This window comes from Colias philodice, chromosome 1 (assembly GCF_061535455.1).
Source record: "Colias philodice isolate Cphi_HAF_F1 chromosome 1, ilColPhil1 Martin Lab GWU primary, whole genome shotgun sequence".
NCBI classification, from domain to species: Eukaryota; Metazoa; Arthropoda; class Insecta; order Lepidoptera; family Pieridae; genus Colias; species Colias philodice.
In genome coordinates, this window is record NC_143086.1 from 14,037,076 (window position 1) to 14,050,941 (window position 13,866).

At 32.1% G+C, this 13,866-nt stretch overlaps 1 protein-coding gene across 1 annotated transcript in view; it reads right to left on the reverse strand.

Moving 5' to 3' along the window:
• LOC149491465 (adenylate cyclase type 6) overlaps positions 1-9,809 on the reverse strand; it is a 128,319-nt gene extending 118,510 nt beyond the window's left edge. Inside the window, exon 1 of the mRNA XM_089697058.1 lies at positions 9,536-9,809. Within this exon, the coding sequence (XP_089553184.1) occupies positions 9,536-9,637 (102 nt within the window). The 5' untranslated portion in view covers positions 9,638-9,809. The remainder of the gene's footprint in view (positions 1-9,535) is intronic.
• Positions 9,810-13,866: the final 4,057 nt, after the last annotated feature.

A 13,866-nucleotide genomic window follows, 5' to 3' on the forward strand; every position in this document is an offset into this window, starting at 1 on the left:
TACTTTTACTTACCTACTTACAAATAGTATATTATATGATTTTTATAAGTAATGACTGAAACACTTAATGGATGTTAATGTTCTATCGCAAGCAAATAACTGCCCTTATTCCGAGTGACTACAAAGAAAAAGGTCAATAAAAACTATGATAAAAATAATAATAGTTATGAGAAGTAACCGATAACTTTTATTTAACCCTAGAACACTAACCTTATTTTTCACCGTTTAATACTAACCTTCGTCGCTTCGACTACGCTTTTTATTGGAGGGGATTAAGGGGTTTAATTAAAACAATATATTTGTAGTTATGTTTTTATTTTAAGGACAATGTATTAATCTACATATAAAAATATTGAAATACTTATATTACCATATTTTTTATTCAAACAGTCATCAAAATGAGATCATAGTTTACATGCTTTATGAAAGTTCTTAAAATTTTTGAAAAATTTGTACACATAATATATACCACTAAATTGCTCGAAATAAACTTTTAATTGTAAAAATAATATCTGAAAAATTAATAAAAAATATAATTTTGATAATAGCTTAGGATCTAAAACATTTGTGACACACATCAAGTTTGTGTTCCGCACACAACGATTTTTTGCACTTAGTGCACCTATTTTTAGTCTACCTTTGATTTACGGTGGGACATATAGCATATTTATGTTTTTTTTTATTTTGCTGTGGAGGGACATAAGCATCATTACTTTGCTCAGTCTCATTTATAACATTAATATTACTTCTATCTGGCATGTTTAAAATTTATGTGATTGAGTCCCGCAGAGTATCAGTAATGTCATCAGTAATTATACCTGAAAAACATGGAAGAGGATCTAAAATATCTTGAAAAAACCGTACAGGCCCTCGTGTTATGTTTCTATGTTCCTTGAAGGCCTTCTGCTTTGTGACCTTGACTATTGTGGTGACCATATGTGTTTATCTTTCCCAAGAAGAAAGGTACGTGATGGTCTTATAATTAAATCACTTGGGTCAGCTGAAGTGCTACGTTTTTCGTCTTCAATGTCACGTTGGCAGATGTATTACTACATGCCTCATAATCTTGATCTGGAAATTTTTCTTTATTTACAATAGAAACTTCATCATCACCCACTCCATTTCATGCCTCATCAGCCTCAAAATGGTCTTCAGGCTCTCTCGCAGATGAATTTTCCTCATCGCTTTCGACTTCTAATAATAACACATAAATCGTATCTAAAAAATAAAATAATAGGCACCATTATAAAAGATAAAATAACGTAAAAAAAAAAACTAAATAGTACGAAAAGTTACGTTAATACTAACCTTCGTCGATGTGACGAGCCATGGTTGCTGGTACAGCGCGTGTGCGCCTTCCACACACAAAGCACTACCGTCCATCGCAAGAGCAATGGGTCGGCTGAGATTAGCTGAAGTTAGAAAACCATTCGGTCGCGCGCGTAAAAGTTATAGCGATTTTTTTGGTGACGCGTCGTCGAATCGACGAAGGGTAGTAATCTAGGGTTAAATAGAGAATCAAACATTGCTTGTAAATAATATTTGGAATAACAATACGTGTTTATGTATAGTATGGCTATTTTTGCTGGTAGGCTTGGATAATGTTTTATTGATAACATTATTACCATTTTAAATTTTATTTATGACCTTTAAAATCGAGATTTTTAAAGGTCATATAGATTTTAAAGTTCTGGTTATGTTGTATATTTTTAGAACGAAAACAGAAATACGGACAAAAACATCATTGGAATGTGGAGTTAATTTTTGAGAAAATAAGTAGCCTATGTTCGATTTTAGTCTTTAACTATTTTTTTTCAAAATTTCATCACAATCGGTCTTGTGCTTTAGCTAAAGCAGTGAAAGTCCCCGGCAGACAGTCCTGCGGTGTTCCCGAACAACTACGACATTAGGGCCTTCAAGAAAAGAGCTTATTTGTCCATAAAAGGCCGGCAAAGCACCTGCAACACTTCTAGTGTTACAAGTGTCTACTGACGGTGGTGACCACTTAACATCAGGTGGCACACCTGCCCCTTTGCTTGCTCTGATATAAAAAAAAGACATACAGACGGTCGCGTAGGTCTTATGTAAAACGTAATATTATGATTACTTATTAGTGTATTACACATTAGTGTAGAGAAAACAGCAGACGATTAAGTTACGTTGCACTTTTTTCTAAGTTTTATGTTTTAAGCATTTACATATTTTCACGTATAGTAAGATGCAAAGTACCTACACAAAAACTCGGTAAATAGTTGAATAAATGTTTCATAACTTAAGGCATAACAGGACACACCTGTGTGTGGACAATAACGTTCCTTATTACAATGCAATAAGACATAAATAATTTATTTTATTACAACTTTTTCACCTGCAACCTCAAGCCAGGCCATTTTATACCTCATTCAATGGGAATAAGATGTAAAATAACACAGAGAGCTTTGTCCGCATAATAAATAGGTGATCGGCTCATAAAATTCAGTATGGCCGTGCGTGCAAATTCAGTTGTAAATGCTTGGTGATTGATGTGTATTTACGAGACTAAAATAGTTTCATTAATTACGGAAACAGTGCCGATAATGTGGCAATACTGAATGTAGCAGCTGTAATGGTATTAGATTTTGTTTAGCATAAATTTGATCGTCCATTGATAAATTAAAGTTACTTTATGTGGAGGAAAGATTTGGCTGAAACCTATTCCATAGATTTTAAAGCTACTTTTAACATAAGAAAGCCATTTTTTAACATAGGTTAAATTTTATTTCCGCCTCCTTGGTACAGTGGTTGACGCGTGAGCGTAGAACCGAGGGGTCCTGGGTTCGAGTCCAGGTGGAGATGAAGAAAAAAAATGTCTCGGTCTGGCAGGACACAGAAGGCTGATATCCTACTTGTCCCAGAAGAAAATCGATCAGTGAAACGGATGTAGAACTGGGAACATGGGATTTCACACATTTTATATTTTAAATCCAGGTCAACGCGGGTGAACCAGGGAAAGCGGTTATATTTTTATAACCTGCATATTATATAATTATACTGACTCAGGTGTCTGATTCATTTGATAAGTCCTGTGATTTTTATAAGTGTCACATAGAATATATCCAACCCTTCGTAAGTAAAACTAATTCTGTTTATTTAGGTTATAATAATATTATTATGGGAATGTTTGAAAAAGTACCTTACGATTCGCTTTATGTTTTACCCTCGTCACAATTATTTTATTTACTTATTCAGTATTTGATTCGATGTATGTACAAAACCTTTATTCGAGGTATAAACTTTCTGCTAGAAGATTTATTTATTTTTATTTTGTACTAGCGGTCCGCCCCGGCTTCGCCCGTGGTACATGTTTACGTTTTCTCTACATAAGAACCATCCTCGTACTTCAAGGAATATAATAAAAAAATAATTATCGAAATCGGTTCAGCCGTTCTCGAGTTATGCGCTTACCAACACATTTTGCGATTCATTTTTATATATAAGAAGAAGATTTAGACTACACTTTCGAACATAAAGCTAGCCTACCTACCTATTTGTTACCAAAAAAAAACAAGTTTTTTGTAACATCAATACGCGACAGTAAAGTCCTGTATCCAATATATGTAAATCAGTTTGCAAGCAATAAAGAGTCTTTTGCAAACATAATAAAGTGCATTCATCAAGATACGCATGACATACATTACGGTGTATTTACATCAAACGAGCGAATGCTCATTATGTCAAATTCTTTTAGCAGGCGTAGATCATTCTGTCGTTGTTCTTAGTGCATTCGAAAAGATTCTATGACCTAATACAACAACGAATACGATTCGTTTACACTAAAAGATCACGAAAGAATGCTCTTGCTCTAGCTCTATGTTCGCTTGATGTAAATGCACCGTTAACAATGATTTCCAGGTACAATCAATCAGAATGGCTAATATAATTTGAATTTCCAATACGGATTGACTGATCGGAGCAGAGTATAACTACCGTGGTTTCCGAACAAATGAATTAAGTGCGTCACACACGGTGAAGATACTATAATATTTTATGTTAAGATTCTCTGATATAAAATATTACAGTATCTTAAGGTATCCGGTATCAGCGTTCTGACCATCATTTTTCTTTTTGTCATTGCGTACTAAGACCCCTGTAGAACCGCCATCCTGTTACAAATGACCCGAAATTTTGTGTCAGTGTTTCGGGTGTACCTTCACCGTGTGTGACGCGCTTTACCTGTGTGTTCAGACAAATAATGATGTAGTTGAAAATATGATACATTACTCTGAAAGATTGGATAGGCATATGGTTGCATAATAATTTATGAAAAGTAACCATTATAGGTTGAATATGATAAATTTACATCCACCACCTAAAATATATATCCATGTGTACACAGACTTCACAAAGTTAGTATGCTTTCATTGGTTTTCGTCTTAACTGTGAAATTCAGCAAAATGTGACTAGGATTTCAGATTATTATCCCTTTAGGTTTTTAGACAAATACTGTAACCACAGGAACAAAAGCTTATAAAAATCCTCTAAAAATCTATAATAACAAAAAGAGGAAAGGTAAGAAAATTCACGAAAATATTATTTATGTCCAATGTCTATTATATTTTATGATATTTGAAATTGTGTGTCTTCACAAAATAGGCATATAAATGGAATAGTTACAATTGTGCGTAGCGGAAGCTATTTTCAACTGTGTTGAGAATACAAAACTACTTTATAGACTGGGGTAGAAGCCTTTAAAAATAATGAAAAGATAAAAAAAATCGCAGTCGGATGAAACCCATTAGAAAAGGAGGGTAATATGATAAAAATGTAAGGAAAAATAAATTACGGTCAATCCGAGTTCGGGAAGTGGGAGGGGGGAGCTTTTAAGAGAAAAAAATGGTCTCTCTCGATTTCCGACAAAACTACAAGTCCTACGGAAAAGTTCAATGGCAAAGTTGTAGGTAATAAAAGGATCTACAACTTTTGTATTAACAATTTTTTCACATAACCTCAAAATTTAGGTGAAAAATCCAAAAAACCAAGTTTTTGGTTTTTTATTTTTATCTACTTCAAAATTTATTGTTTTTCTACGAAATTTGGTGAAAACTTACTTTATTATGTCCCAAATACACTGTAGTTTATTTGATTGAAAATATTTATTTTTTCGCCTTATTTTGAATTAATACCAAAAAAACAACCTAATTTTCAATCGAAAAGTCACCCGTCAAAATATCAGTTTTATTCAAAAACTGGGGGTGCCTTTTATTCATTGAAATCTCTACTTTCATATGGTGTAAAAAAAATAAACACCACTATAGTAAATGTTCTCAGGAAATGCATACAAACAGTGTGATAATGAGCTTTTACTAAATCAGGCACACTTCTCCGTGTTTCAGTGGTTTAGGAGTCCATTGAGGACAAACATTGTGACACGAGATTTATATATATTAAGATTAAAATAACATTAAAGCACAGGTTAGATTAAAGCTTAGTTTCCATACAAGATTTGTTTATTTAATAAATAGATAACAGTCGGCGAAAAGTTAGGAAAAATGGAGATAAAAGGTAAAGCAAAGAATACATGTGAGTAAGTGGCAACCCAATCTAGTAATGTGTTGATACAGCTAAATAAAACTACCGTTGTTTACTGAATTATATTTACCTTTTTTGTTCTCGTATTTTATCTGTTCGTTTTTAAATATTATTACTGTGGTTAATATTTTGGTTATACTTTGTGTAATACATAAAAGTTTTTTTAATGGTTGTTAAAAGTCTTTATTTATTTTAAATATCGAAAAATAAAGTAGAATATTAAATTTATTGAATAAAAAACGTAACACTAATTTTAAAAATTAAACATTAGTAGGTACCTATATTAATTTAAATATGGCAATAAAATAACTTTCCTGAAAACCATTTCAAATAGACCAGGCTTAAGCTTCTAGGTATTTTATACTTATTGCATCAAATCGTTTATAGCTTAATAGTTTAAACTCTATCGATTAGAGTCGAAGTACGCTTAACAGTTTTAAACGTCAGTTTAAATAATCGGGTATAATCGCTTTAAATCGTAATGAAGTGCACTGCTTGGTAAATTATTAAACTCTTGACGAAATCTTAATTTATCCCAAGTTTTATAGTTTTAGAATATTACTTACGTTTTAATTAAAGTTCATTGTGTTCAAGTTCAAATTAAAATCTGGTTAAAAATAGAAGCAAATTAATTAGAATGTAACATTAGAAGCTTCTTTCAGCTTTCCTTGTGCTCATTTGACTAACGAAAAACGACCATAATATAATAATAATATATTTTATAGTCGTCTGATTTATTATTTAGTACTCTCGAGAAATATTGCATTTGAACTTCCAAATAGGAAAATTTCTGGAATTAATGTACCGAATCAAAAAGTCATGCTGCAGTAGTAAGCTCAATTTCTAATGTAGACTATATTATCTTTAATAAGAGATTTCGAGCCTCAGCGAGCACCCACTCGAAAAAATACATGTAATATCTAAACCTTTGTAAATACATTTTATAAGCATAATAAAGTTAATATAAGATCATGTACAGTAAACGGTAATTACGTTACAAAAAGCTACCTGAAAGGACTTCACGTCAAACATTTCGTGTTCCGGAAACCAATTGAGGGTCACAGTATAAATAATTCAGTACACTAACACAGTACTGAACTAAGCGGACAAGGGTTATTTATCGTAATGGATGAATTGTAGACAAGATATAAACGGTCAGTCATTGCTTTATTTAGTTTCTGATTCGACAATCTCGAATGTGACTAGGCGCTTAAGAAAAATGGTTTATTATTTGTATAAATACAAACTGAATTCCATATTACAGACGTTCTTTAGCTTTTCATATTGTTAAACTTTGGAATAAACTATCTGAATTAGTATGCATGTACCTACGAACATCGCCAACAAATTCATACGTAAAATATTACGTAGAAGATTTTAGGGCATGTTTATTATAATTAAGGGAAAACTCAACAAAATATTTAAATTATCCTACCGCTACGATATTACAATTATTATCTAATTAATTATAAAAAAAGGCTTTTCTATTACCCCGTAAGAGACCAATAAAAAGATGTAATATAAAGTGACGCACGTTACCTTAACCTTTTCGTGCGAAGAGAATTACAAACAAGACTAACAACTTTATGTGGTGCCGATATCAAGAGTATTTCTTACAGAATAACGAAATACAATTATTGAACTTTCTTCAAAAGTTATTATAGATACGTTACACGAAAATATCAAGAAAAACATTGATTTTAAGGTACCTAGGTATAACAAAGCTTTGTGATATATTAATATAAAACAAAGGTTTGGAGGCTAAGTGAAGAAACTCTTTGAAGGATTTTCGGTAAAATTCAAGGACAATTTCATGTTAATCGTGGCTGAAAATGTTTGCGACAAAGTTATTACAGTTTCTGGGCGTTGTAGGATTTGTGGCCGGTGTGATATTTTTTTTATTTTTAATGGCTTTTTTTTTAATGTTATCAAAAATATTGATGTATTTGATCAATAATATGCATAATAGCATGAGTTTATAACAACTGTATCCAATAATCTACATTACATGAATAATAGTTAGGTACTGTTCTAATGAAATATTTTAAAAAACAGTGCATTCAAGGTTGGTCGGTATGCAACATTTTTCAAAGGTTAGTAAATTCCGTAATGTAGATAAAATAATGTATAACATGTTTTTTTTTTTGTTATATTGATGGAGTATATTTTAAGCGATAAAAGGTTTTTAAAATAATTACTGTTTTTATAAAGTAATTCTAAAAATACTATTTCGTAAAAACATCAATTAGCCCCCAAATTCGCCATGTTTCTTAGCACAAAAGAAGACATTACGTTATCATTTTCTTTGTTATTTAAGTAAATTATTTCATACTTCTAGGAACCAGTAGTCAAAGTAATTATAATAACAGACGTTTCACGAAAAATATACTGAAACAAAAAAAATGAGATATTAATTATTCAAGTAGATTTATAATGTACTGAACTTATGAGAATATTTAATGTGTAGGCAAATTAATGCTAAGGTTTTCGATATTACATTCCAAATTAACTCTAGCTAAATTTTCAATTAATGATATTTAACATGAGAAATTCTCTGTATATTTCAGTACGGCTGAATTGAGTTACAAAAATTATCTACGTACAACATAAGTGTTTATGTATATTAAAAATTAATTCATAAAATATAATTATTTTATGAACTCTCTTGAGTTCTAGATGAGGTTTTGATAACATTATTATAGGTACTTATTTTAATTGTTGTTTAAAATATATCAACTTTTAACATTTCTTTGCAGTTTTTTATTATACTATACATAATAATCTCAATTTATCTCAGAAATAATTAATGTAACAAACAATTATGTTACCTAATAATAATTAAAAGGGACACATCTATTTATGTTTCTGTCAAGTAGAACGTCACCTTTCAGGGATAATTTAAATTATTCATAATGACCTACAACCTCCGAACTAATCCGACAGATTGCGTGGAATTTTCTCTAAATCGTATTCTATAATAAGTCTAAGGTAGCTAAGGTCTAAGGTCTATATAATAAATTAGCGGTCCGCCCCGGCTTCGCCCGTGGTACCTACATTTTTAAACTATCCTATCTCTCAAATTGGAACAAACTGCACATGGTGTGTGAATTTTATTATAATCGGTTAAGTGTTTTAGGAGTCCATTGAGGACAAACATTGTGACACGAGATTTATATATATTAAGATATTATCATATGATGTAGTTATTTGGTGACAGACTTCTAAAATGTCATTTTTATATCTGTGTTCCTAGATGTGTTTTATCTAGTTGAAATTTGTTTTGAAAAAGTTATGTTCAATTTATTTATATCAATATTATGAAAATTAGGGAGGAACTTTAGCTGTCGGCTGTATTCAAAAAATAAATCAAGACTGTAGGTTTGTCCTGTAATATGTCCAAAAAACGTGATGTGAGAAGTGAGATCTTTATGAGGAGCTCTACGCCGTGCTTAAAAATAGATAGATAAAAATAATTAAATTTAAAATTCACTGTTTATTTTTAAACATATAAAACTCACGCAAAATAAAAAAAAAATATATTTTTGTTTATTTAATAACAATTAAACCACATCGAATCAGACCCTGAAAAATGAAAGGGTTCTATTCCTGAGCATACTCAAGCGTAAGAGAAAAAAAAAGACTCGATTAGTAAAGTATTTCGGTCGCTATCGTGTTAACAAGAAAAAGGATCCGCACATACAGACACACGGACGTCCAAGACAGAACTTTTTTAAACTGTTTTTTAACTAGTTTAAATAACAAAAATAACATCAAAAATATCATGAACGTTAAAAATAGTGTTTTTTCTTAATATGTGTGTGTATGTATTATCTTACAAGTGCAATGTATGATACATAAAGACATTTTAAGTTTGAAAAATCAGATGTTTTGCGCGAAGTGACAGTAGTACCCACCTCAACGCTTCGCTTATGAGGCGTGCAATAAGACATTAAGTAACAATACTCACCATGCTATGACCACTGCGGCTGCGCAGGCTGAGCCTCATCTTCCAGTCACGCTTGGACGCGTGCCCCTCCGAGCTGTACGATCGCTTCATAGGCAACGACATTGTCACTAGTTCATAATGCGTCTCTATCGCGAACCACACTTATACCACTAACACTTAGTCAACTACATCTTATTTACTATACAACACCAAGAAGTAAGAGGAAAGTTTCAAGTTTATGTTATGTCTAAATTAAACACTAGAACTATGTATAGATGAAGGGAGGTGCGCAGGGGGAGATCTGAAACAAAAAAAATAATGTTAGTTCATTGGTTATTTGAATTTGTGAATGCAAGAGAATAATTGATAATTGCAGTGCTAAGAATTCAACTACAATTTTAATGTTTGCTTTCAATGTACTTAGGAAACATAAAATAATTGGCGGGTCGGCCGAGGAAAGCGCGTGTGACGTCATTTTCCTAAACCTAGCCCCGTCCGACGGACCTGACGACTAAGGGCGCGGGCACACGATGCGTGTTTAACCGTGCTGCTTCGCGCAGCAATTGCTTCGCGAGGCTGCTTGCCCTATGTTGACCTGGCTAATGATTAAACATCACAAAGTAATGGCGATTATGCCCGTCGATGTTATTCATCATATTGATGCATGAGTCACAACCAATTTAATCTATGCACTTATGGCCCGCTTTATAATATAGTAGTTGACTGAATTACCACAGTCCATTTAGAAATTAGGTCCTTAATGAGCTGTGATTGGTGGGAACATGTTTTCAACGACATAATAATGTATAATTTATTCGCAAATATGTACTTAGCTCATGAAATTGTGCATAGATGAGGTATAATAAACAACACTTAATGATGTATGTGATAAAGGAAATTGTATGATATTCTTTAACGCTATTTCAGTAGTTAATTTAGTAATTAGTACTGACTCATTGCATTTTTACAGTCACGTGGTCGCCTCTTAAAATCAGTGCAGTAATACATAGTAATTAATGGTTTCTGTTTTGCTGACGGGGAGTCCTTTTTGCCTCCATTGCTATTTTTCTTTTTTCTGTGCTGTGTGTTAGATTATAAAGATATATATTATGTATTTTTTACATGGTGGCAAATTATGAGATGGCAATAATTTATATGATTCTGATGGATAGATCGATTACGCTTGACATACTTATTAGTGGAGCGCCGTAAGGTTTATACCTCGGAATCCAGGGCCAGTCAATGAATCTTAATATAAACCTTGAAAATATGTTTTTAATAGTATATAGAAAAATGTTAAAAAAAATTTTTTTCGCGCTCTCAATTTTTTAAAAATTATTATAAACAATTATTAATTTTTTGGAGTTTTCATTGATTTATCTTAGTCAAAAGTCATATTTTAAAAAGAACAACTATTACAAACTTGAAAACTTGATCTTGGATCTTTAGGGACTGCAGATATACCGATGAAGGTCGGGTTGGAGAATAGAGGGGATAACAGCAGCTGTTCGGTATTGTTCATGGCGGGCCCTCACAGGATAGTACACGTTGTAACTTCGTAGCTGTTGTTTTCGTTCCGAAAAATATTTATTTCAGATTTTTGTTTATTAAAAATTAATGTTTATATTATTGTGCAGTGAGTGTGATAAAAGTTAATTACTGAACATTACTGAGTTTTAAAAACTTTGAAAATAGTGGCATAAATTGTAAGTATTTGTTTTTCATTTATATTAGATGCTTTTGAAAACAGTTATAAATATTTTGTAATAAATCGATGTTAAAAGTTAGAATATAATAGTAGAATTTAATAATATAAATCATTAATTATGTAAAAGTTAGTTATTAATATTACTAATATTTGTTGTTGCAGCCACGTGTCGCAATGGGTGAACCATCGAGTATTGATGTACAAGCAATGATTGCCTCATTTGTGATAAAATCGGATCTAGTTCTGAATTAAGCTCTGAACTAGGAGATATTATAAAAGTCACTAGAGGCATATCATCATTAAAAGCTGCATCTGCGGAAAGAGGGGATGGACTTTCTCAGTATATAAATACTCGCGACTTTGTCTACGTGCATTCAGTATGCAGACAAAAATATATTAAAAAAAGGATGCATTAATTCTTAATTAAAAAAAAGAACACCACATCTGCATGCTCTCCACCTAAAAAAAAGCTTCGAACAGCTACTTCAATTGATTTTGATTGCAAAAATAGGTGCTTCTTTTGTGAAAAAGAAGCACCAAGCTCATGCAAAACAGGATGTGGAGCATCTTGTGGGTGCAGAAAAAGTGGATTAAACTGCACTGCAGCTTGCTTAGAATGCAATGGTGACAGCTGCACTAATCCTTCACCTACAATCTATATCAACGAGATCGACGACGACGACAATAATGTACAATGATATAACAATGTGTATAGTTAATGATAAATTTTTTTTGTAACTTATTTTTTACGATAATCTAATAAATTAACATTGAAGTTACTCTGCACATATAATTTATTACAAATAAAATTAAATTTTTCACTATAAACACTTTTTCCCCCTTCCGCCTCTCATTTTTCAGTAAATTGTTGTTAAAAATTGTTGTAAATCGAGATCGGTCAATTTTTTTTTTTAACTTTTTTATTTGAGGTTTTAATAATGCAGTCTCATACTTGATATACAGATTCATTGACTGGCCCTGGGTTCCGAGGTTTGACCATTTTTATGCCTTACGGCACTCTACTATATAGGTTTGAATGAAAATAACCGATTAATTATTATAAAGTCACGTTTGAAACCTTATACCAATTATAATTCTTGTGCGGCTATAAGTTTAAAGAGTAGAAGTTTTCCACTTAATATATAGCAGCTTTCCACCCGCAGCTTCGCCCGCGCAGTCAAAGAAAAACCCGCATAGTTCCCGTTCCCGTGGGATTTCCGGGATAAAACCTATCCTATTTCCCGGGATAAAAAGTAGCCTATGTACTTTCTCGGATATCAAAATATCTCTTTACCAAATTTCATGCAAATTGGTTCAGTAGTTAAGGCGTGATTGAGTAACAGACAGACAGACAGAGTTACTTTCGCATTTATAATATTAGTATGGATTCCCTTTACTTATTTGTATTATAATTGTATAGTTAACATAAATTCGAGCTGAATAAACCAAAAAGACATTAAAAATTCAATCCTGATGTGGGATATGCTTTACGCTGAAACGTAGTCGTGAGTGGCATAATTGTTGTTTGAAAAATTGCGTAACAAAAGAAACTTTTAACTTACAGGTAAAAACAAAATAACTTTTTGTTAATATGTAATTTGGATTTATAAAATTCACACGTTAGTAATTTTAATCCCGCGGCTTCGCTCATGTATCTAGTCAAATAAAATTCCCATGAAAATTAGATATTGCACCGCGATTTCAAGTGCAGCCAATATCACCATTCACCAGCCTCCTAATAATGTAACTTCTACACAAAATCGTATTATAAATAATTACATAGAGACGACAAACAAATAAACAAACACCCTTTTGAATTTTTAATATTTTATAGTTCGGTAGAGCCATTTTGGACCCTCTTAGATAGTTTATAAGATGAATACAAAAAATAAAAATATACATAAAAAACCGGCCAAGTGCGATTCGTACGTGCGCACGAAGGGTTCCGTATTATGGGGACCCCCATTAATATTTTTTTTTATTTTTTGTATTTTTTGTCATTCATTCCAGCCTTTCAGGACGTCCACTGCAGGACATAGGTCTCCCCCAAAGATTTCCATAACGACCGATCACCAGCAGCCTGACTCCAGCGGCTCCCCGCCACTTTGATCAGATCGTCTGTCCATCTTGTTGAAGGCCGTCCCACACTGCGACGTCCTGTTCCTGTCCATTTTTTGTTATAGTGGCAACGGAAATACATCATTTGTGAAAATTTCAGCTTTCCCTAAAAAACTGTTTCATATTGTACCTAAAAATAAAGTACCAATATACTGAAACCATTTCATTGACATAACAATAAATTAATAAATTTAGTTAGAATATCTTCGCATCTGATCAATTAGGTAATGAAGTTATAGCTACCCGCAACATTATCAAGATTTATATCTTATTGAAACGTTGTCGCTACACCACCCTAATCCAATCTTTCCGATCCCAATGAAGGTAGTTTAAGAATAATCTCATTTCCTTTATAGTAAATGTATTTGTAGATGATTTTTTTTTTCAAACTCAAACTCAAACATTTATTTATTCAATTAGACTTCTTCGAGAAGCACTATTATTAGGCTATGATTAGGCAAATAGTTAATCAAGTTTAATTGAGAACATTGTTTTCGTAATTTTAGTGTTTTATTTTTGAAATACC